Source organism: Sander vitreus, chromosome 10 (assembly GCF_031162955.1).
Source record: "Sander vitreus isolate 19-12246 chromosome 10, sanVit1, whole genome shotgun sequence".
NCBI classification, from domain to species: Eukaryota; Metazoa; Chordata; class Actinopteri; order Perciformes; family Percidae; genus Sander; species Sander vitreus.
The window spans coordinates 21,959,114-21,979,897 of record NC_135864.1 but is presented as its reverse complement, the minus strand read 5'-3'; the positions used below and the strand labels follow the sequence as shown (position 1 = coordinate 21,979,897).

At 44.6% G+C, this 20,784-nt stretch overlaps 2 protein-coding genes across 8 annotated transcripts in view; both read left to right on the top strand.

Annotated features, from left to right (window-relative positions):
* ankhd1 (ankyrin repeat and KH domain containing 1) overlaps window positions 1-17,739 on the top strand; it is a 29,660-nt gene extending 11,921 nt beyond the window's left edge. For 4 of the 7 annotated variants that reach the window (XM_078260926.1, XM_078260924.1, XM_078260922.1 and 1 more), the window contains exons 8-39: window positions 599-760; window positions 1,660-1,741; window positions 1,859-2,050; window positions 2,183-2,292; window positions 2,566-2,653; window positions 4,136-4,263; window positions 4,372-4,515; window positions 4,674-4,776; window positions 4,937-5,199; window positions 5,372-5,656; window positions 5,767-6,175; window positions 6,269-6,408; window positions 6,522-6,633; window positions 6,761-6,906; window positions 7,698-7,840; window positions 8,331-8,544; window positions 8,659-8,834; window positions 9,246-9,408; window positions 9,499-9,594; window positions 9,709-9,825; window positions 9,934-10,102; window positions 10,621-10,817; window positions 10,967-11,319; window positions 11,538-11,690; window positions 11,893-12,042; window positions 13,448-14,993; window positions 15,210-15,387; window positions 15,712-15,837; window positions 16,120-16,371; window positions 16,520-16,704; window positions 16,796-16,963; window positions 17,114-17,739. In XM_078260926.1, coding sequence (XP_078117052.1) covers window positions 599-760; window positions 1,660-1,741; window positions 1,859-2,050; window positions 2,183-2,292; window positions 2,566-2,653; window positions 4,136-4,263; window positions 4,372-4,515; window positions 4,674-4,776; window positions 4,937-5,199; window positions 5,372-5,656; window positions 5,767-6,175; window positions 6,269-6,408; window positions 6,522-6,633; window positions 6,761-6,906; window positions 7,698-7,840; window positions 8,331-8,544; window positions 8,659-8,834; window positions 9,246-9,408; window positions 9,499-9,594; window positions 9,709-9,825; window positions 9,934-10,102; window positions 10,621-10,817; window positions 10,967-11,319; window positions 11,538-11,690; window positions 11,893-12,042; window positions 13,448-14,993; window positions 15,210-15,387; window positions 15,712-15,837; window positions 16,120-16,371; window positions 16,520-16,704; window positions 16,796-16,963; window positions 17,114-17,173 — 6,810 coding nt within the window. In that variant the 3' untranslated portion in view covers window positions 17,174-17,739. The remainder of the gene's footprint in view (window positions 1-598; window positions 761-1,659; window positions 1,742-1,858; window positions 2,051-2,182; window positions 2,293-2,565; window positions 2,654-4,135; window positions 4,264-4,371; window positions 4,516-4,673; window positions 4,777-4,936; window positions 5,200-5,371; window positions 5,657-5,766; window positions 6,176-6,268; window positions 6,409-6,521; window positions 6,634-6,760; window positions 6,907-7,697; window positions 7,841-8,330; window positions 8,545-8,658; window positions 8,835-9,245; window positions 9,409-9,498; window positions 9,595-9,708; window positions 9,826-9,933; window positions 10,103-10,620; window positions 10,818-10,966; window positions 11,320-11,537; window positions 11,691-11,892; window positions 12,043-13,447; window positions 14,994-15,209; window positions 15,388-15,711; window positions 15,838-16,119; window positions 16,372-16,519; window positions 16,705-16,795; window positions 16,964-17,113) is intronic. The other 3 variants (XM_078260925.1, XM_078260923.1, XM_078260921.1) reach the window with 1 other exon arrangement.
* An 892-nt stretch (window positions 17,740-18,631) lies between these two features.
* On the top strand, window positions 18,632-20,290 carry higd2a (HIG1 hypoxia inducible domain family, member 2A). Its single transcript, XM_078260918.1, has 2 exons — window positions 18,632-18,857; window positions 19,708-20,290. The coding sequence occupies exons 1-2, from the start codon at window positions 18,671-18,673 to the stop codon at window positions 19,869-19,871; spliced, it is 351 nt and encodes a 116-aa protein (XP_078117044.1). The 5' UTR covers window positions 18,632-18,670; the 3' UTR covers window positions 19,872-20,290.
* The last annotated feature ends 494 nt before the right edge of the window (window positions 20,291-20,784 follow it).

The window sequence follows — 20,784 nt, the reverse complement described above, 5'->3', positions numbered from 1 at the left end:
TCCCTGTTAAATTGCAGATCCAACATTACAACCAATTCAAAATAAGAATAAGCTAATGCATTGTCTAAACTGACAGCGCAGTAAAATGAGCACGTCAACAGCTGCGAGCCTTCAGCGTCCACACTTGGAAGCGCTTTGACAAAGTACACAGTCATGTACTTGTGCACCTAAGTGGGGGGGAAAAAGTTGACTTGTTTTAGTAGATTTGGAAAGCACGGGTGTGATTGCATATGTCCCATAATCATGATTTAAACCTTCTTACCCAGCGCTAGTTTAGAGTTTGATGGTGTTTTTCATGTTTCCTAGTCTGGGGACCAATTTTAAAAATTTTAATTAATGGAACATATGATTGGGAAAATAGTGAGATAACGTTCATCATATTTTCTGTATTCTTTAATGCACATTTATGATTACACTCTTGTGAATATAACGATACCGTAAGAAAAAGATATTATAGCACCTTGTTTTTAAAAGTGAATTGTGAGGAGTCTTGGAGGTTCTTGGAGTCATGCATAGTGACTGTACATTAGCTTAATTATAAAGTGATCCCATATATTTATTCAGGTGCTTATCTCTACATTCTCTGTGTGTCTCGCTGTCCCAGGACGGCCATGTGGAGGTGGCACGGCTGCTGTTGGACAGCGGTGCGCAGGTCAACATGCCAGCCGATTCCTTTGAGTCGCCCCTCACTCTTGCAGCCTGTGGAGGACACGTGGAGCTGGCAGCCTTGCTCATCGAGAGAGGCGCCAATTTGGAGGAGGTGTGTAAAGAGAGAGATTGGGGAAGACCATAAAATACAGGAGTAGGGATGGGTATCCAGAACCTATACTAAACTGGTTCCGGACTGGTCAGTACCGAAGTATCGATAAGCTCCCGGACAAACAAGACTGCTATTGTTTTTTTATCTAGCGCCGCCGCCGGACGCCCTTCGGGTCTGAGCATCTTGGAATGATTTTAAAACTAAAATACATTAGACTATACTACAAGTAGCTAACTCCTTTTGAAGAATAACTTGGCGCGTGTGTGTGTGTATAAAGTAAGCCATTGAGCGGTAAGGAGAGAGAGTGTGTTTCTGATGGGGAGTATGCAGCAGTTAGCTGTGAATGTAGCAATTTTTGATTCCACACGTACTGCAGCAGAGACTTTTCTGTGGTGAATAGCCTTCAACTTTTCGACAGTGGTACTGCCCTGCTACTTGCCCTGCTACTTTTGGGAAACTTTGTGCTGAATACGTTACAAGCTATAGTCTTAGAATACTGATAGGAATTACAGTTTAGATAAACTGAAATTTAATTTATCGACATTTATGAAACCAACTACACAAAAATGCAAGATAGAGCAAGTAAGACAACTTAAATAATTATCATATATCATTGTCATATATCATTGCTGTTATTTAAATCCTAATAAAGAAATGAACGCACTCATCTGGCAGTGAGGTAGCGGACTTGAACACAAGATGCCAGGCTAAATTACATTGCTTTAGGTTTTTGGGGATCTCTCCTCCTCACCACACATTTTATGTAAAGATGTTGACTACAGTGGCAGTGTCACACGGCTATCCGTTGATGTTCCTTCCTCAGTGAGAGACACAATCTTGCAGTGAGTCATACTCTCCCCAATGTTTTCTTATCTGCGCTCGCTCCTGTTTGTGTCCAGGTTAATGATGAAGGCTACACACCTCTGATGGAGGCAGCTAGAGAAGGCCACGAGGAGATGGTAGCACTGCTGCTGGCTCAAGGTAATGTGTGTGTGTGTGTGTGTGTCTTTTGATTTATTAAAGAAAGCGTGCATGTTTTTCCATTTTATGAAAAGAAATCAATTACTAATCACTAACTGTTGTTGTTCTGTTGTCCAGGTGCTAACATCAATGCCCAGACAGAGGAGACACAGGAGACAGCTTTGACTCTAGCATGCTGCGGAGGCTTCTTGGAAGTGGCCGACTTCCTCATCAAAGCGGGCGCCGACATTGAGTTGGGCTGCTCCACACCTCTAATGGAGGCTGCACAGGAAGGCCATCTGGAGTTGGTGAAATACCTACTGGCTGCAGGTGAGCTAGAGGAAAGGAGGCATGGAGCTCTTTAGGAGAACAAAGACACAAAGCGTATGCTTAGCTGCAATTAAAAATATCTTAGTTATACCGCTGTGCTTACAATCCTCATCTCTTGGTTTTGCCATTCAGGAGCAAATGTTCATGCCACCACGGCAACGGGCGACACAGCATTGACGTATGCGTGTGAGAACGGACACACTGATGTGGCGGATGTGCTGCTGCAGGCTGGAGCCAACTTGGTACGCCATACTCTTAAATCCTCTTTGTCACTTATGATTGGCCCTTTGCTGTTAGATAACCCCAGAAACCAGAACAGATGCGTAATAAAGTCGGGAGTCTTTTGTTTGCATATGTTAATTGATCCAATTGCACACAGTCTACCTTGAAGAGCTACAACAGCCGCTGATTTTTTTTGTTGAGTCACATTTTTCTTGATAAATAAGACTCATAACTCTGTTGTTTAACTTCTGGGCTAAACTTTCACAAGCACATCGTCACCTTTTGTCTTCCAGGAACATGAGTCTGAAGGGGGGCGGACACCCTTGATGAAGGCAGCAAGGGCGGGACATCTCTGTACAGTGCAGTTCCTTATCAGCAAAGGTGTGTAATTGACCAGCTGTTCAGAGAAACAAGTTCAATTTCCTTTTTGTTTTGTTTTTGCCTAAATCCACTAAAAAGCTATTTGAGTCAATTGATTAAAAAGTCAAGGATCATTATAATTATATGATGAGATCAAAAGCTTGAATATATATTTGAAAGGTTTTATTGATTTCAATTAAACTGGAAGATGCATCATCCTGGATGGATTTACACTCATAGGCTGATCAATGTGGAAGTACTAAAGACATTTTAAGGAAAGGTTTTGTCTTCAATTCATATGCAGTGTCTTGTGTACCGATGCACTTACCGTTTGTAAGTGCTAAGACACCAGTAATGGATTTAGATTACTAATTGTCACAGCACTTGTATTGGTGAATTTATGAGCCTACAAACATGTTCTGTCGTCTCACCCATCCTAATGCAGGATGACTTGTTTGTGTATAGTAGGCCTGCACGATATTGGAAAAAACGTACGTTGATATTTTTTTCTCCCTGCGATATATATTGCGATATGAAAGACTAATTTTTACAAGAGGACATAAATAGCCCTATTTAGAAATACGAAATCATTCTCAACTACTGGGGTGATTTTGTAGGGGAGTGCATCTACAAAGAAAAGAAAATATGAAAAAGGCAATTTTCTTATGTGAACCAGTCTTTGTTGAACTTTAATGCTTTACAAAAACCAAAGCAAGTAAGCGCCGTGATTACTCTTCTGAAGTGATTTTGGAGAGGAAAGTTAGGAAAAAAATTCACATGACATGACACCATTGTGTTCATATAATATCAATCCAGGCTAAAGTGAATGATATTATTAATGCATGCATGTTGCTTCCTCTAAATGTCAGGTTGTGGTCGACTAGCGCCTGCTTTGGTTGTTTTGATAAATTGATTAAAATTGATCATGATTGTTTGCTGTGCATGCAGAGCCTGCATGTCACACTCTTCAACAAACTGTGTATCCAAGAGCACTTAAATCAGTGTAAACAGACTGCGGTTGTAGATTAGTGTTACGTTTCCAGCGTCGCAGCTCCGAACCATAACGTTAGTTGGGACAGCTTTCTGCGGTGAAAAATGGCCGTGACATGTCGTGATTACGTTGCATTAATCGGGTGATTTAGTTTGTCTTTGCAGTGAACATAAAACACTGACTACTGTAGCTTCACTACCCATGGAAAAGCATGTGCATCACTGTGTCAGCGGCAGCTGCCGTTTACGGTACTTTTCTACTAACGGGAGAGCCTCACTTCCCATAACAACAGTTGTAGCGTCAACATCGCAACGTCCGGCGATGTGACTATCGCACATGCGCACAGCGCGATGTAGACGATAAAACAAAATATCGTGCAGCCCTAGTGTATAGGATGTATCCCTAATTCATATGGGTTAGAGGCTGAGGGAGATTGCTTTTGTGAATGTAATAATTAGACCTGTATCTCGCACACAGTGACTTACTGTGGTTACCCTTCTTCTCTTGTCCAGGTGCTAATGTGAACAGAGCTACTGCCAATAATGACCACACAGTGGTGTCTCTGGCCTGTGCTGGAGGACATCTGGCTGTGGTGGAGCTGCTGCTGGCACATGGGGCGGATCCTACACACAGACTCAAAGTAATGCCCACTCTGGATATAGATTAGACCAGTACGAATATTTATTCGTGTCCACGTGTGTTTAATAATAACGCATCATTGAAACCATGCATGTCTTCTCTTTTGTAGGATGGTTCAACCATGTTGATAGAAGCTGCTAAGGGTGGCCACACCAATGTGGTGTCCTACCTGTTGGACTACCCCAACAACATCCTGTCTGTTCCAGCCCCTGACCTCTCTCAGCTCACTCCCCCCTCGCAAGATACCTCTCAGGTAAATACAGTAATAAATCACAATTTTTATTAATGTTCTTCTGGGGAATAGATCTTTTGGTATAGATCTTTTTTTATTTTCTTTTTTTATTTTAGTAAAAGGCAAGTCTAATAGTGTTTTTTGATTGCTTAATACTAACGTGCCCTCTGCCGTAACAGGTTCCTCGTGTCCCATTCCAAGCTCTCGCGATGGTAGTGCCCCCTCAGGAGCCCGACAGGGCCCCATCAAACATCGCCACACCCCCACCCGTCTCCAGCAAAGGTAATCCGTGCAACAAGTCCCATCCCCCAGTGCGCGTAGTCACAAAGTGGAGTCGCAGACTTTACTCAGCCACTTAGTTGTTGGATCCCCAGTTTTGAGGCATTTTATTGTTAACCCATCCTAATTCGCAACTTCTTGGATCTCTTCCGTTCAAATCCAGGCGTGTCCAAACAGAGACAAGCAGCCCTTCAGCCCGGTGTCCCCAGCTCAGTTGGCCAGGGCCCTGAAGCAGAGCCTCTGCCGCCCTTCCACTTGTGCCAGCCTCTAGAGTGCATTGTGGAAGAGACAGAGGGAAAGCTGAACGAGTTGGGCCAGAGAATCAGCGCCATTGAGAAGGCCCAGCTTAAGTCGCTAGAGCTCATTCAGGGGGAGCCGCTCACCAAAGACAAGATTGAGGAGCTGAAGAAGAGCAGAGAGGAGCAGGTATAATCCATCATCCATTTAAGATGGGATCCCATTTTTAATCTTGTTTTTTTCCCCAGAAAGTTTAAGATGGATGTTGTCTTACATCAAATTCACAATTAAAATATTATGTTGCATGCATAGCACTGTATCAGAAGTTAGTCAAACACAGATGTGGCTCTTCCCCACTTAGGTGCAGAAGAAGAAGAAAATCTTAAAGGAGCTGCAGAAGGTTGAGCGCCAGCTGCAGCTGAAAACACAGCAACAGTTCACCAAAGAGTACATGGAGGCGAAGGGGTTAAAGGAGGAGCAGGAGGCCGGACAGAGCCAGGGCCCAGGCCCGGGGCCGGGAACTACGTCTGCTCTAGGGCCTCTTCCCACTGCAACAGGTGCCCAGCTACACACCAGCTCTGACACCGATGAAGAGGCCAACAAAGATGGGGAGCAAGAGGAACAACCTGGAGACGAAGGGGATGAGGTGAAACTCAGAAATATTTTTATTTTTTTTGTGTCTCATTAGGATGTTAGTTTGGACTTGTTTTTAATACCGTTTATTGACCCTTTATGGCATTTTCTCTACTTTTTCAGGAAGAGGAAGACGATGACGAAGACGAGGGCTCCGAGGAAGAGGCAGATGGAGAAGAGGACGATTACCCCAAGCTTCCTCAGGTGGGCACAATCTTCTACAGGGATGAGCCACAGCAGCCTCCTCTGCCCCCTTCGCCACAGGCCCAGCCCCAGCCTCCTCCACCGCCTCTTCAGACTGCCTTCGTCCCCATACAACCCCTGCCAGACTACAACCCTGCAGACTACCCGGGAAGCACCAGCCCAGAGCTACAGAGGGTACTTGTGGGGCAGCAGATGCTGGGCCAGCAGCAGCAGGGTCAACAGTTAGCTGGGTTAGGCCCAGGTATGATACCTCAGCAGGCCCCAGATGGGCTCATGGTTGCTACACCTGCACAGACGCTCACAGACACGCTGGACGACATCATGGCCGGTAAGTACACTTGATGACTCTCATTGGAAGTGAGTGTCTACTAATCCCTAATCTGTTTGTCCCTATAACTTTTTTTCTTTTCCTCTTTTGCAGCTGTGAGCAGCCGTGTGCCCATGCTGAACACTACAACCTCACCCACACCCCTGTCCCAGCCACCCACACAGATGCCTGCAAACATCGCCTCGCCCCCTTCGGTCCTGCCCCTCTACCCCTCTGTTGACATCGATGCACATGTAAGACTCAAGGCCAATTTGAACATGACAGATTTTCAAATTGACAATGCAAGTGAGTACACGTATGCACAAAGTCTTCTACCCTGTTAAGAGATGTTGGTTTTCCCCCACAGACGGAGAGCAACCATGACACAGCTCTGACGCTGGCGTGTGCAGGAGGACATGAAGAGCTTGTGTCGGTCCTCATTGCGCGGGGAGCCAACATTGAGCACCGGGACAAAAAAGGTAAAATAAAAGCGTGATGGTATGGTATTATGTACTATAGGGAGGTGTGAATTTGATTTTAATTCATAGTAGCTGATTCATATATTAAGTAACCGAAAACCTCTGATATCCCCCCTGTTCTCCACAGGTTTTACTCCTCTGATCCTGGCTGCCACTGCTGGCCATGTAGGAGTGGTGGAAGTGCTCCTGGACAAAGGGGGTGACATTGAGGCTCAGTCAGAGAGAACCAAAGACACGCCCCTTTCCCTGGCCTGCTCTGGGGGACGCCAGGAGGTAAACGCATTGTCTTTCAGTTTACCTTACAATAGTGACATTTCTGTTGTTTCCTGGCTTTAAATGTGCAATATGTAATACTGACAGCTAGTGTTTAAAATAGTTACTGCAGTACAAATTCAAAATACTGGAGAGAGTCGTCTCCCCTGCCCCCTCCTCCCCAGACTCCAAGTTCACGTTAGTTGCCAGGCTTAGACCGCAGCATCCAACAATGTCGCTAGACGCTTGTCTCACATAGCCAGACATTACTCCACAGCACAGCGGAGTAGCTAACGTTATATGCTGGCTATATTGACAGTCATAAAACCCTGTGCTCACGCAGAGCTCTGTACCCAACTGACAGACAGACTTAGAATTATGGTAGGAACCGCTAAAAACCCCACAACCTCGCCGTTCTCTCCACACGCCAGACAGACACACTTCTTCCGCTTAGAATTACGATAGGAACCGCTAAAAATACCACTACCTTTTCCACCCGACTGAAATACACACTTTATTGGCTTAGAATTATGGCAACAATCGCTAAACCCACTGCAAACTCAAGGTCCTCTCTTCCCGATTTACAACCCCCCCGGCTGTCAAACTGGGCAGTTGATAACAACACACAGGCCAAAACACAAACGCAACGGAAATTTCAAAATGCGAAAATACTGGCATTAGCAAAGATAGTATTTCAACTTAGCATGTTTCCTTAATATCTGATGACGCATTGGGGTAATTTTTGGATTTATTACAGTCAGTATATTACATATTGGACCTTTAACTGTGCAACTGTCATTTATGCTGGTCAGGTGGTTGAGTTGCTGCTGCTTCGGGGAGCTAATAAGGAACACCGCAATGTTTCCGACTACACGCCTCTTAGCCTGGCTGCTTCTGGGGGTTACGTCAACATCATCAAGATACTCCTCAATGCTGGAGCTGAGATAAACTCCAGGTGAGTAAAGACCTTTGGCCCCTTGGTATAAGTGAAACATGGCTTTAGGTTTACAATAGGTTCAGTATCAGGAGACAATTCTCCTTGATATGAATGTGACAACATTGTTTTAGTTCCTGAAAGTGAATATGGTTGCACTTTGGTATTGAAGTGCCAAACAAATACAGCATCTCTGTAAAATGTACCTTTGGGATTTAGCCGCACCCAAACGTAATAGCATAGTGATTAACTCTGTTAGAAATAAGGAGTGAGGAAAGAGTAAGGCTGTAACTTGAAAACCAAGTCCTTATAGCAGCTGCTACTTTGTTAAATGCTGCTTTGCAAAAGGTGAAAATACATGTAAAGTTAAATTGCAATAAAACTATGTTTACTGAAACCAAGACAAATATTAGGTGATCCATGTTATGCTTCTCAGAGCACATTAAACAGTTACATGTTTTATTTTGGTTTTTGGTCTCTAAACATTTTTATTTATTTACTCCCTCACCAGGACTGGTAGTAAGCTGGGAATCTCTCCTCTGATGCTGGCAGCCATGAATGGTCATGTACCGGCAGTGAAGCTGTTGCTAGATATGGGCTCGGACATCAACGCCCAGATTGAGACCAACAGAAACACAGCTCTGACTCTAGCCTGCTTCCAGGGGCGGGCTGAGGTCGTCAGTCTGCTGCTAGATCGCAAGGCCAACGTAGAGCACCGTGCTAAGGTGAGATTTCCAGTTTCCAGACATAATGAATACATTTGTCAATATTGCGGGCCCACACTGGCGACCCCACGATGCAGCTGGCTCTCATGCCAAGTACCTTCTCATGTCATGCAGACTGGTCTTACTCCTCTGATGGAGGCAGCCTCAGGAGGTTATGCAGAGGTGGGCCGAGTGCTTCTGGACAAAGGCGCCGATGTCAACGCTCCCCCTGTTCCCTCATCCCGAGACACTGCCCTCACCATTGCTGCTGACAAGGGCCACTACAAGTTTTGTGAGCTGCTTATCAACAGGTAAGTGTTTTTGGGTGTTTCTGTACAGAACCATATTCTAGTTTTTATTATGATGTAATCCTCAGTCGCTCCTGTTGTTGAGTGATTTAGCTGCTTAGGCTGGGCAATGGGTCAGCATTTTCCTGCCGGTGAGTAGTTTGATGCTTGTGTAGGGCATTGTGCTGGCACAGGCGGTCTGTGAACAAAGCCCCATATTGCTGGTTTCAATGCAACTATAGATGGTGCTTTTTCACATCATGTTTTACACTTTGAATGCTGGTGAGGCAGAAATATAAAGGCACAACTTACTTTGGTTATTTAAATCAGGCATCGCCCATAGATTCATCCATGTACATGTCTTATCTCCCAGCCCTTTTAGATGCAATGCCTTTATGTGACTCCTTAAGGCAACACGTCTTCCTGTCTTTGCAGGGGTGCCCATATCGATGTACGAAACAAGAAAGGGAACACTCCTCTCTGGCTAGCGGCAAATGGCGGTCATTTTGACGTGGTCCAGCTCTTAGTTCATGCCAGTGCTGATGTGGATGCAGCCGATAACCGCAAGATTACCCCACTCATGGCTGCGTTTCGCAAGGTGCAAAGTTTTCCAAAACCCTGAATTTGAGTGTGTCGCGCTACACTTCAGCAAGCCTCTGGTTCCTAACCATTTTACTTAACATTTCAGGGTCATGTGAAGGTGGTGCAGTATCTTGTGAAAGAGGTCAACCAATTCCCATCAGACATTGAGTGCATGAGATATATCGCCACCATTGCTGACAAGGTAGGTTGGTTTTCTTTTCCAGTCATAAGTCTGCCTCATCTATTGGAATTGGCAGAGCTATTACAGATGTTAAGCAGAGCTATAACTCCAGCTGCTGGTTTCCCTTTGTTGCAGGAGCTGTTGAAGAAGTGCCACCAGTGCATGGAGACCATTGTCAAAGCCAAAGACCAGCAAGCAGCCGAGGCCAACAAGAATGCTAGCATTCTCCTTAAGGAGCTAGACTTGGAGAAGGTAATGTCAGACCCCATGGCTGTGCTTTGGGAGGTTAACACATTCTAAATACATACAGTGGATGTGGACAAACATGGTTTTTATACAACTCTGTGTTGTGTGCGACAGTCCCGAGAGGAAAGCAAGAAGCAGGCCCTGGCTGCTAAACGTGAGAAGCGTAAGGAGAAACGCAAGAAGAAGAAGGAGGAGCAGAAGAGAAAGCAAGAGGAAGAGGAGGGCCAGAAAACCAAGGATGACTTCTCTGAGATGCTGGAGCAGAAGGAGGACTCAGCTGACGGTAACCTTTTTATGACTTTTGCTATACGTTTAGAGACTGCATAATTGTTTTGAGTTTTATGTTATATACTTAGTAATAGAGCTGGGCAATATATCGATATTATATCGATATCGTGATATGAGACTAGATATCGTCATAATATATAGCATTTGTGTTGTCTTTTCCTGGTTTTAAAGGCTGCATTACAGTAAAGTGATGTCATTTTCTGAACTCACCAGCCTGTTCTAGCTGTTCTATTATGTGCCTTTACCCACTTAGTCATTATATCCATTACTTACTCCATTATCCATTACTATTACTGATGATTATTTATCAAAAATCTCATTGTGTAAATATTTTGTGAAAGCACCAATAGTCAACACTACAATATTGTTGCTGTATCGATAGAGGTATTTGGTAAAAAATATTGTGATATTAGATTTTCTCCATATTGCCCTGCCCTACTTAGTAATATTGTACTAGGATTAAGTGGCTGGTAAATGTTCCTGTTTGAATTTTACCCATTCCCCCCCCTTTAGAAGAAGAGGTTCCTATTGATCCTCCGAGTGCAACCACCACCACCACCATTGGCATATCTGCCACCTCCACCACTTTCACTACAGCTTTTGGTAAGAAGCGAGCGAGCGTGGCCACTACCCCAAGCACCAATCGCAAGAACAAAAAGAACAAGACCAAGGACTCGCCCAATGAACCCATCATATTACAGGATCCGCAGGTGAGCACTACTGCTTTTTGTCAATGGTATTGTGTGTCTTTGCCGATTTCATAACGTCCTTCGTAGATTTTATTCTCGAGATTAAATGTCTCTTTATCTATGCAAAAAACCACAATACGATGGCGTCTGTGCACGTGTCTTCCCTCTAGGTTGCACTAGCACAGCACAAGGCTGACAAGAACAAGATCCACGGTGAGCCACGGGGTGGGGGAGGGGGAGCGACGGGCGGTAACAGCGATTCTGACCCCTTGGATAGCACCGACTGTGCCAGTGAGAGCAGCAGCAGCGGCGGCAAGAGTCAGGAACTCAACTACCTCCCTGACCTCACCTCCTCCGCCTCCTCCTCCTCCTCTTCCTCCTCCTCGTCCTCCTCCTCAGTCCCCTCCTCAGGAGCAGCCCAAGGCCTCCTGCGCGGCCTAGAGAAGAGACACTGTCCTCAGCCGCAGACTGACGGCAAGCTGGACAACAAGGTCACAGTCTCCATCTCAAAACCAACGCAAAAGTGAGTCCCTTATGGAGCAGTGCACATTTATCATCTAGGGAGAACAAGCTAATAGCTAAAATGCTATTGTACGTGTGCGCTATATGCAGTACGTTTTATTAAATCGCAGACTTGCATTCTGACTTCAACCTCTAGCTTATTTCAGAACGTTTTCCAAGTGTCAACCAACATGACAGATAATGGATTATATCTTTGTTATTTTGCCGGTTTTGTCACAGAGCTCTGGACATGAGCGACTCCACCTCAAACTGCTTACCCTCTCCATTCAAGACCATGGCTCTTCCCATCACCTCACCCAACAGTAAGCTCAGCCTCACAAGCCCCAAGAGAGGTCAGAAGAGAGAAGAAGGTTGGAAGGAAGTGGTCAGAAGGTCAGTTGTTTAATTTTATGTGAGAGTATGCAACCTTTTCACGGGGTTTTGATTGACATGGCCTGGTCTTACTTAATGTGCACACGTTTGTAAGATAAAACAAAACTTGTTTGGTTTGAGGGTATCAGTTAAATGTAAATTACCTTCAGTAGTGTTAACATCTGCCAGTATAGCCGCACAAATAATTAAATTTCTTTTGAAGATCAAAGAAGCTATCTGTGCCAGCCTCCGTTGTGTCTCGGATCATGGGCCGAGGTGGCTGCAACATCACAGCCATCCAGGACGTGACAGGAGCTCACATTGACGTAGACAAACAGAAGGACAAGAACGGGGAGAGGATGATCACCATAAGGTAAAAATAATGCCCTCTGGTGGACTATAAACGGCACTGCAGCTTGTGTATAACAGCTGGTTAGTTGCATAAAGCATGTAAGCCCCTTCTGGATGATGTCATTCATTCCCACTGGGCTAGTCCTACAGTGCAAAAGTCCAACACTTGGTTTAAAATATGGGGACAAGTGGATTTGTAGAATTCAGGGAAGTTAAATGTTCCTATCCTCTTTACATCTCATCCTCTTTACTCTTTTTTTTAGCATTTAACTAGTGCAGTGCCCGTTCAAAACTGTTTGGAACGGTGGCATTCCTGCTTGCAGCTTTTTCGAGAACTGCATATCCAAACAACTTCACACTTGACACGTCAGGACATATTGTCATGTAGCAATGCTAGAGATGCTAAAGTGCCATATGCGTGCAAGAGCTGACACTAACTTTTTTTTAAATTGTGAATGTGTATGGAAAAACCCCAGATTTTACATAAGTCAATAGTGTGACATAACATGATTTCCCCCCCCCGGAGCAAACAGGCACACTGTATCTGAAATGTGTGGAGTATTACCAAGACAGGAGATGGCAATGTAACGCTGTTGCATGTCCTCTAGGTGTGGCCATAAAACCAAAGCAAGGCTGTCTCGCTGGCATGTTCTCAGAAGTTGAATGAAGAAAATGCAAAACATGAACAATTTGAGATTTGAAATGTATAACTTATCTCCAAGAAAGTTTGTGAGCCTTATGCTTTCAATTTTTCGTCAAATCACTTCTCAAAAAAAATGGTCAATTGTCTCAAAACTGTCGATAAACTCTCCAAAAAAATCATTTTCTGAGCTAATACATAAAATCATCAGCCCTCTTAGGCCTATAAGGTTAAGAACAAATTTCACACACAAAAAAGGTCACTGTCTCAACAACAGTGTTGGGGAACAGACTCAGTTCCACACGCAGAGCAGAGACTTCTAACAGCTGTTGATCAGGCCAGCTGGCTTCCACTCGCACTGGCTGCAATCAATGAATGTGTTTCGTCAGTAGGCCTTTGCGGATGTGGTGCCTGCATCTTGGGCCGCCATTGTTATGGTGTAGACAGTAAACATTTGCTATTGCTAGTACATGGCTGAAAGCATTTCCCGTGCATTAAGAAACTAAGGTTAGTAGACCAATGGCTTTACATACCAGCAGTGGTTCTAATAACGGCATATGCTGCAGCCAATTGGATAAACAGTGTTTTGGTTAACTGAATGCCATTAACTATGATTTAAGTCTGTAAGTTTATTTGATTAGGACAATGCACATTAATCAACATTTCTGTAAAAGTCCGTCTGGTCCGTCACAAAACTTTATCAGGCTGAATTAGGTCATCACTTTTGATACGTTATACTTTTTAACACAAGAACATAGTCTGAATGAAGTGTGCTTTGTTGTTTCAGAGGAGGGACAGAATCTACAAGGTATGCAGTCCAGCTGATCAATGCTCTAATCCAAGACCCAGCCAAAGAGCTTGAAGATCTGATCCCCCGGAATCACATCAGAGCCCCAGGCTCTAAAATGACCCCAGCTTCCTTCCCCAGTACCACAGGGCCCACAAGCGGTTCAACCACTGGGCCAAAATCCCTGAGCTCGTTGGTCTCCACAGGCGTCTCGTTCCAGCCCTCTTCATCCTCGTCTTCGCCCTCCTCTCAGGCCGGGGGAAAGATTGGGAAGGGACTGTCATCAAATGTCAGACAGCCCTTCCCTGTGTCTCTGCCCTTGGCGTACGCCCACCCTCAGCTGGCTCTGCTAGCTGCTCAGACCATGCACCAGATCAGACACCCTCGTCTACCCATGGCCCAGTTTGGTGGCACTTTCTCTCCCGCCGCCAGCACCTGGGGATCCTTCCCTGTGCGTCCTGTGAGTCCCGGCAGTGCTAACGGCTCCCCCAAGCACAATGGAGGAACCAACAGCACTGGAGGCCAGGCCAGAACCAACTCGACCCATAGTGAGCACAGCAACTCAGCCAGCTCAGGAGCCTCAGTCACGACCACCGCCACCACCAGTGCACCTAACTCATCTACAGCCTCGCCTCATACCCCTAATCCTACTCCATACAATCCCCAGCCGAGCATCCCCACTCCTTCCTCTGTCAGAAAACAGCTCTTCGCCCCTGACCCCAAGCCTGCTGGTGTCATCCCCGTGTCTGTCGCGGCTACTTCTACTAGTGGCGGCAATGCATTACGAGGCACTGGTTCTCCTGCACATCACAGTTCCACTACAACTACCGCTAATGCCCCTCCACAGTCAGTCGGACCTATCACACAGCCCCCCATCCAGCTAACTAAAACAGAGTCCAGTGCCGTTGCCCCTCTTGGTAAAGAGAAGCCCTCTCTATCTTCAGAACACCAGGCTGTTTCTGTCAGCGAGAGCATCAACTCTGTGGGTTTCACTGCCCCTGCCATGGCTTTACCTCCCAAGCCAGAGCCTCGACAGCAGTTACCACCTCCTCCCTCCTCTGTACCATCCACAGAGGCTCCGCCACCCCTCCTCAACCCACAGCCGAGCTCCCACCACCCCTCAGCACCTCCTCCTGTCCTCTCACACAATGTTGCACACCCCAACAACACTGTACCCCACTTCTCAGCCCCTGCGCCCAGAGTCTCCCATCGTATGCAGCCACCAGGGCCTTACTATTCGCTTACTGAGCAGCAGCAGACGCAACAACAGCAACAACAATCTGTGTTTGTGCCCTTCAATGCTCAGCAAGAACCCCCGAAGCAGACCCAAAACCAAACGTCCCAGTCGACAACTTTGCCTCCACAAGCCCAGAACCAAGCTCAAGCCCAGGCTCAAGGCTCGCTTCAGGTCTCTGCTAACCTGGGGATGATGAACGGTTCCCAGATGCAGCATGTGGCCAATGCAGGCAAGCCTCAGCAGATACCCCCCAACTTCGGTCCTGCAGGCCTCTTCAACTTCAGCAGCATCTTTGATAACAATAACCAGGTGAGTTGAAGTAACACCTATAATATAAACATTACCCTGACATCTTGTTTTACTTTTAGCTGTTCTTATCTAGCGACTTTAAATGATACATAAGGAGTTTAAATAGCTGAATAAACTAAACGGTACAATTGTCATGGCTCCTGTCATGGCCTCCTTGCCGTTCCATAAGATCAATAATACCACACTCAGTAATTACAACTTTGTCTCGCCTTGCAGGTTGGAAACAATCAGGTGTGGGGTGCATGCCATCTGCCGACTCGATCAGAGCAGTCATACTCAGCCCCACCAGCCTACATGGGCCAGATGGAGAATATGATGCCCCCACCTCCTCCAGACAGCTCCAAAGCCCCTGGCTACCGCTCTGCCTCACAGAGGATGGTCAACAGCCCCATCGGTATGAATATTTATTGTAGTGTATATACAAGCTCATTGTGATGTTTATTTAACTGGGTTAATTACAGGAGTCTGTTTTTAAGAGGAACCCAACTAAATTAACTGCATCAAAATAGGGGTTATTAACAGTAATCATATACATGTGATTAGAAAGGTAGCATAGTAAACATGTCTCAACAAAAGGTCTTGTATTTTTTTAGTAAGGTGAATATTTCCCACCAAATGACATACAACAGAGGCCGTGGTTAAGGTGAATTTATGAGGTACAGTTTTCTTTCTGATGTGCTCAATAAGGAGCTGTCTCTTTAATTGTCTGCACCCACAGCGTTGACCAGCTATGCCACCAGTATCACTGGCAGCCCTGTGTATCTGCACGGTCATACAGGAGTTGGCACACCCTCATTCAGCAGACAGCACTTTTCCCCTCATCCATGGAGTGCATCCACGTCAGGTAATAGGCTCACAATCTTCTTGTTTTCATTGGGATTTTCTTTGACTTTTCTAGTTAAAATTATCAATTTAGACTTGGGGGGGGGGGGAAGCAGTTTTGTAACTGATCTTTTTATATTGGCGTCTTTCTTCTGTAACCTGTTTTTAAATTCATGAATTGTTTCTTTACCGGCGTATTCTTTCTTTTTTTTTCCTTCTGCTTTTAGCAATACTTGATATACTCAAATGTGTAAATCTGATTTGCCCCTAACTATTTCTTCCTGTACTGTCTCTTCTTCACCAGGTGAGTCTCCTGCCCCACCTCCATCTACGGTGTCCTCCTCTGCCCTTTCCACCTCAGCTGTGCCCCCTCCACCCCAGCCTAAGCAAGGCAGCTCCTCGCAGCAGGACCGGAAGGTTCCCCCACCCATCGGCACAGAGCGGCTGGCAAGGATCAGGCAGACGGGTTCTGTCAACCCACCTCTCCTCACCACCAGCTACACGGCATCTGTTGGACAGGGAGGCATTTGGTCATTTGGGGTCGGCAGTGCTTCGGGTAAGAACAAATGCAAATTTTGATGTGGTATTTTGTTAGTCCTTTTTTGTTTGTTAGAATTAAGACAAATGGGAAACCAATCTCAGAAGCGTGACTTAAACACAACCACATAGTTACTACTGCCAACCCTCTGTGTATCTTGATACAGAGGCCATGTCTGGTTGGTCCCAGCCCCTGATGAGCAGCCACATGATGCACCCTCAGCTGCAGGCAGAGCAGTCAGCCTTCTCTCAGCACCAGCCCATGGAGCAGGATGACACAGGCATTGCAAACCCTGCTAACAACTACCACCAGCATCAGCATTTGCCCAACAGTTACATGGACTTCCCAAAGGTAACACAAAGCCATAGCTGTGTAGATTATTTCATCCCCAGTTCCTCATTTGTACACGTCTTTTAACAATTACATGTTGTTGCCTGTTCAGGGGATGCCTATGTCAATGTATGGAGGAACTATGCTGCCCCCTCATCCTCCCATGGCAGAGGGGCCAGGGGGACCGATGTACAATGGTTTGCACGCTAGCGATCCTGCATGGAGCCCAATTATCAAAGTGGTCCCAAACAATGCAGATAACTCTGACCCACAACAGCAGGTAATGTCCTCTTGTATTATACCCATGCTGTCTAATCATATGCTTGGAGTTAAACTGTCAAGCTTGCATTTCTGCCATTAGTGAGATACATATAATATAATGACTACAGTCGTTCTAACATATACCCCTTATTGGTGTCTCTCCCCTCAGGTGTGGCCTGGTACCTGGGCACCTCATGTGGGCAATGTGCACCTGAACCACGTCAACTAGACAGCGTCCACAGCAATCAAACGCTCACAGCATGACCCACAGCGCAAACATCAAATACCAACTGACGAATATGACCGAATAAGACAACGAAAAAAGAAAAATGTACAACTTGTTAACTTTAGTAGTGACCTGAGAGTGCAGAGCAGAGGTTGAAGAATTGGAAGTTCTCTTGACACCATTCTTTGATGTGCCTATCTCAAACATAAAGAGGAAATTGGGCGAGAGCTGTTATCAGTCTCCCGATGATGCAAACAAACATGCGCAATCACCTGTTCAACAGGATCCATTCTCTGCGTAGTTTAGCGATTTTGACTTAAACCCGCATACACCGTTCTTGGGCTGCAGGGGGCTCAACATGAAGTAGCTATTTAAACTTGGCCCAGAACTAGATGATTACCGAAAGAGAAATCAGAACCTTTTAGAGTGGTAAATACATGTATAATTGTTTACATACTAAAAAGGGTTAAAATGAGAGTAAATTTCATGTCGTATAGTGGCTCTACTTTATGTAGCCTGTATTAATGTGAAATATTTACCTTAATATTCAATAAAAAGATTGAAAAATATATTTGTGTGTTTTATAAAACATTCTCTACTACCCTTTCATGTTTTGACTTCAACTGACATCAAGACTTGGTACACATTTCATCTAATGAGTAATGTCATTTTTGGCTTTTTTGTTGCATCATCTCATATTTGACAGTCCTCTTTACAGCTGGAGTCATTGTGCAGTCTTGAGAGCTGCCTTTTATTTATGCAAAATTGGCCTTAAAGAACCATCAGATTAGATCGATAGACACACACATACATACTGCCGCTTAGTGGTAAGAGTGGGCATCTTATTAAAAAAGATTGGCAAACACGTTCACAAGTTATATTTTTAAAATACTATCAGTAATCTTCCTGTCTATAGCAAACGTTTCGTGATCAAACTAAATGTGGTCCTAGGACACCATAGATTATAGTGCCTTAGATTGGTTAATTCCTTGCAACATAATTCGTATAGTTGCACAATACTTATCTGAGCCTGTTTAGCCGTTTATTGTTAAATCGTACTACTACCTCTGTCACTAAAGGGCAGGCACTAGAAAATAAATGCCAATTGACCAGTGGATAGTAGGGCTGGGTCATATTCTGAATGTAATGGGTAGTTCTTATTTTTGGAACAACAGTTGCTAATAAGGAGTCACGATTTATGCTATATTGAAGATATTACATGGGATTTGGTAATTGGTAGATCCCCATGCTCTTTCATTGATGTTGGACACAATTGTTGATACTATAGAGAAGTGCACTTTGATGAACATTGACATTTTAAAGTGTATTTAGTTTTGTATATATTGTGTGCAGTGCACAATGCATAGACGCCAGGAGATGCCGCTGACCATGCTTCATTCATGACGTTTAAAATATCAGAACTTTTATTGTGAAGTCTGAGAGCAAATGTAACCGGAAGTCTAGTTCCGCAGGCAGCTCATCAATGGTTTGGAGGTAGACATGGCGGCAGCTACAGCACCAACGGTCCCTGAGCAAACACCTAAATCATCGCCACCGGCACTCGTGCCATTTAACTTTTCTGAGCCCCCGATTATCGAAGGCTTCAACCCTTTGCCGAGAGTCAAAGATGAGACCTTCAAAGAAAAATTGATTAGAAAAACAAAGGAGAACCCATTCGTCCCAATAGGTGAGTTATACAAGGGTGAAACACTAGCAAAGTTACACAAGTGCAGCACCGAGGCAGTAAAGCTTGTCTTTTATTCTAAAGTGTGGTCAAATTAATATCTAATTCTACGTTAGCATTTGAAGCTCAACCAAACTCAACTGCAATAGAAACTACGTAACGTTATATGCTAAAATCAGAGATAAGGAGCTGACGTTAACCTACTGTTAGTTTGTCACTACCCAGAACATGTACCCCGGTGAACATGTTGTCATTTGAGCCTCTCGTTAATGAATGACTTGCTTATATTTTAATTGAAGGCGTGTCAACATTGTTTCTGCGTAGTTCGACCCCTGCCTTCATTTCAAAAATTGAGGAGCCGAGGTGCCCTTGGATTTTATTCTCAACGTTTAGGAACCACAAAACACGGCTTTTCTTTTTCTATGATTATGCACTGTCGGTTTCACTAACGAGGTTAGATGATAGCCCCCCCCCCCCCTCCTTTTATAATGTATACAGTATTTCTAAAGTCTCCAAACTGCTGACAGTGAAGTCTGTGGATAAATATACGATTGCGTTTCACAATGGCAGGCCTATTTGATGTTCTTTGAGTAACTTTCACACCCAAAAAATCCGTAGTTCTCCATTGTGTTGTATGTAGGATATCTAAAATGTCATCAGAAACCACTATCTGCATGGCTAAGACATTACTAGGGTAATTTTGGGTGAACTTACCTTCAATGTTGGGACTTGACCGCTATTAATGCGTCTTCGTGGTATCCTTTATCTCGACCATGATAGGGAACAAGTGTCTCGCTATACCTATAACAGTATCTGGTCACCACCAAGTTGTGATTTGCTTTGTGTTCTCCAGGTTGTTTGGGAACAGCAGGAGCGCTGATTTATGGCCTCCGTGCCTTCAATCAAGGGAAAACCAGGCAGTCCCAGCTGTTGATGAGGGGACGTATCTTTGCTCAAGGATTCACTGTAGTTGCCATTATTGTTGGTGTCTTTACCACAGCTGTGAAATCCAAGTAATGAAGACGGACCAATCCCACACCTCTGCCACCGCCTATTCAACTCTGAATCAGAACCAGATCCAACTTGGAAGTGGACTGATTTTACTGTCTGAATGAACTGAATAATGCATTATGTTTCAAGCATTGTTCAGATATTTAGTTAATGCCAACACTATTTATTGTTTGAAAACTAAATTGCTCATGGTGATAAAATATTAAGCTTCAGGCTAGCACTATGGAACAACAAAGTATAACCGGCTCCGTACCAGACCAGCAAGCTGGATTTGACCTTTATTGTGCTGTAATAGCATTGAAGCAAAAAATGCTGATAAATAATAAATGACATGCTTCTTGTGCTTTAAGGTTATATTTCAAATGTTCCCATGTATTGTCACTGAAATAATCAACATAACACCTGATTATACATTTTCATTTGAGGCTGGTGTCCTGTTTGTATTTGAGAAAGCACCACACTCACACCTGTATTCAGGTGACATCTACTCCATATACAGCCTTTATTTACCAGGTTATTTAAACAAAACGGAACATAAGTAGGGAAATTCATTGTGAACATAGTTTTTATATTAATGGCCTGGGTGAGTCGATCTAAATGGAAGGAGGCTTTTAGACACAAGACAGACCCAGTCTCAATGTCCACCTTAACACTCAACAGACTTTTAATTTCACTTAAACCCTTCAGTAGCAGAGCTCCACATGTATTAGGAATGTGACAGCGCTTTGTAAAATCACTACCTATGCTGAGGCATGGTGGCTCTGCACCTGGAAACTTGTTCTTGCTTCTCAGACTTTCCATGTTGTCTGTTTTAACATTTGTGGGTAAATCCCTCAAATTCCAATTTCACAGTAGCAGCCTTCAGCAATGTGTGTCTGAGAGTATCTAAGGATTCAAGTGATTATGCCCAGGGCATTAA

Coding starts and splice junctions, on each gene's coding strand:
- higd2a (XM_078260918.1), top strand. CDS start 18,671: ATGGCGGCAGCTACAGCACCAACGGTCCCTGAGCAAACACCTAAATCA. Junction 18,858..19,707: donor GAACCCATTCGTCCCAATAG/GTGAGTTATACA, acceptor TGTGTTCTCCAG/GTTGTTTGGGAACAGCAGGA.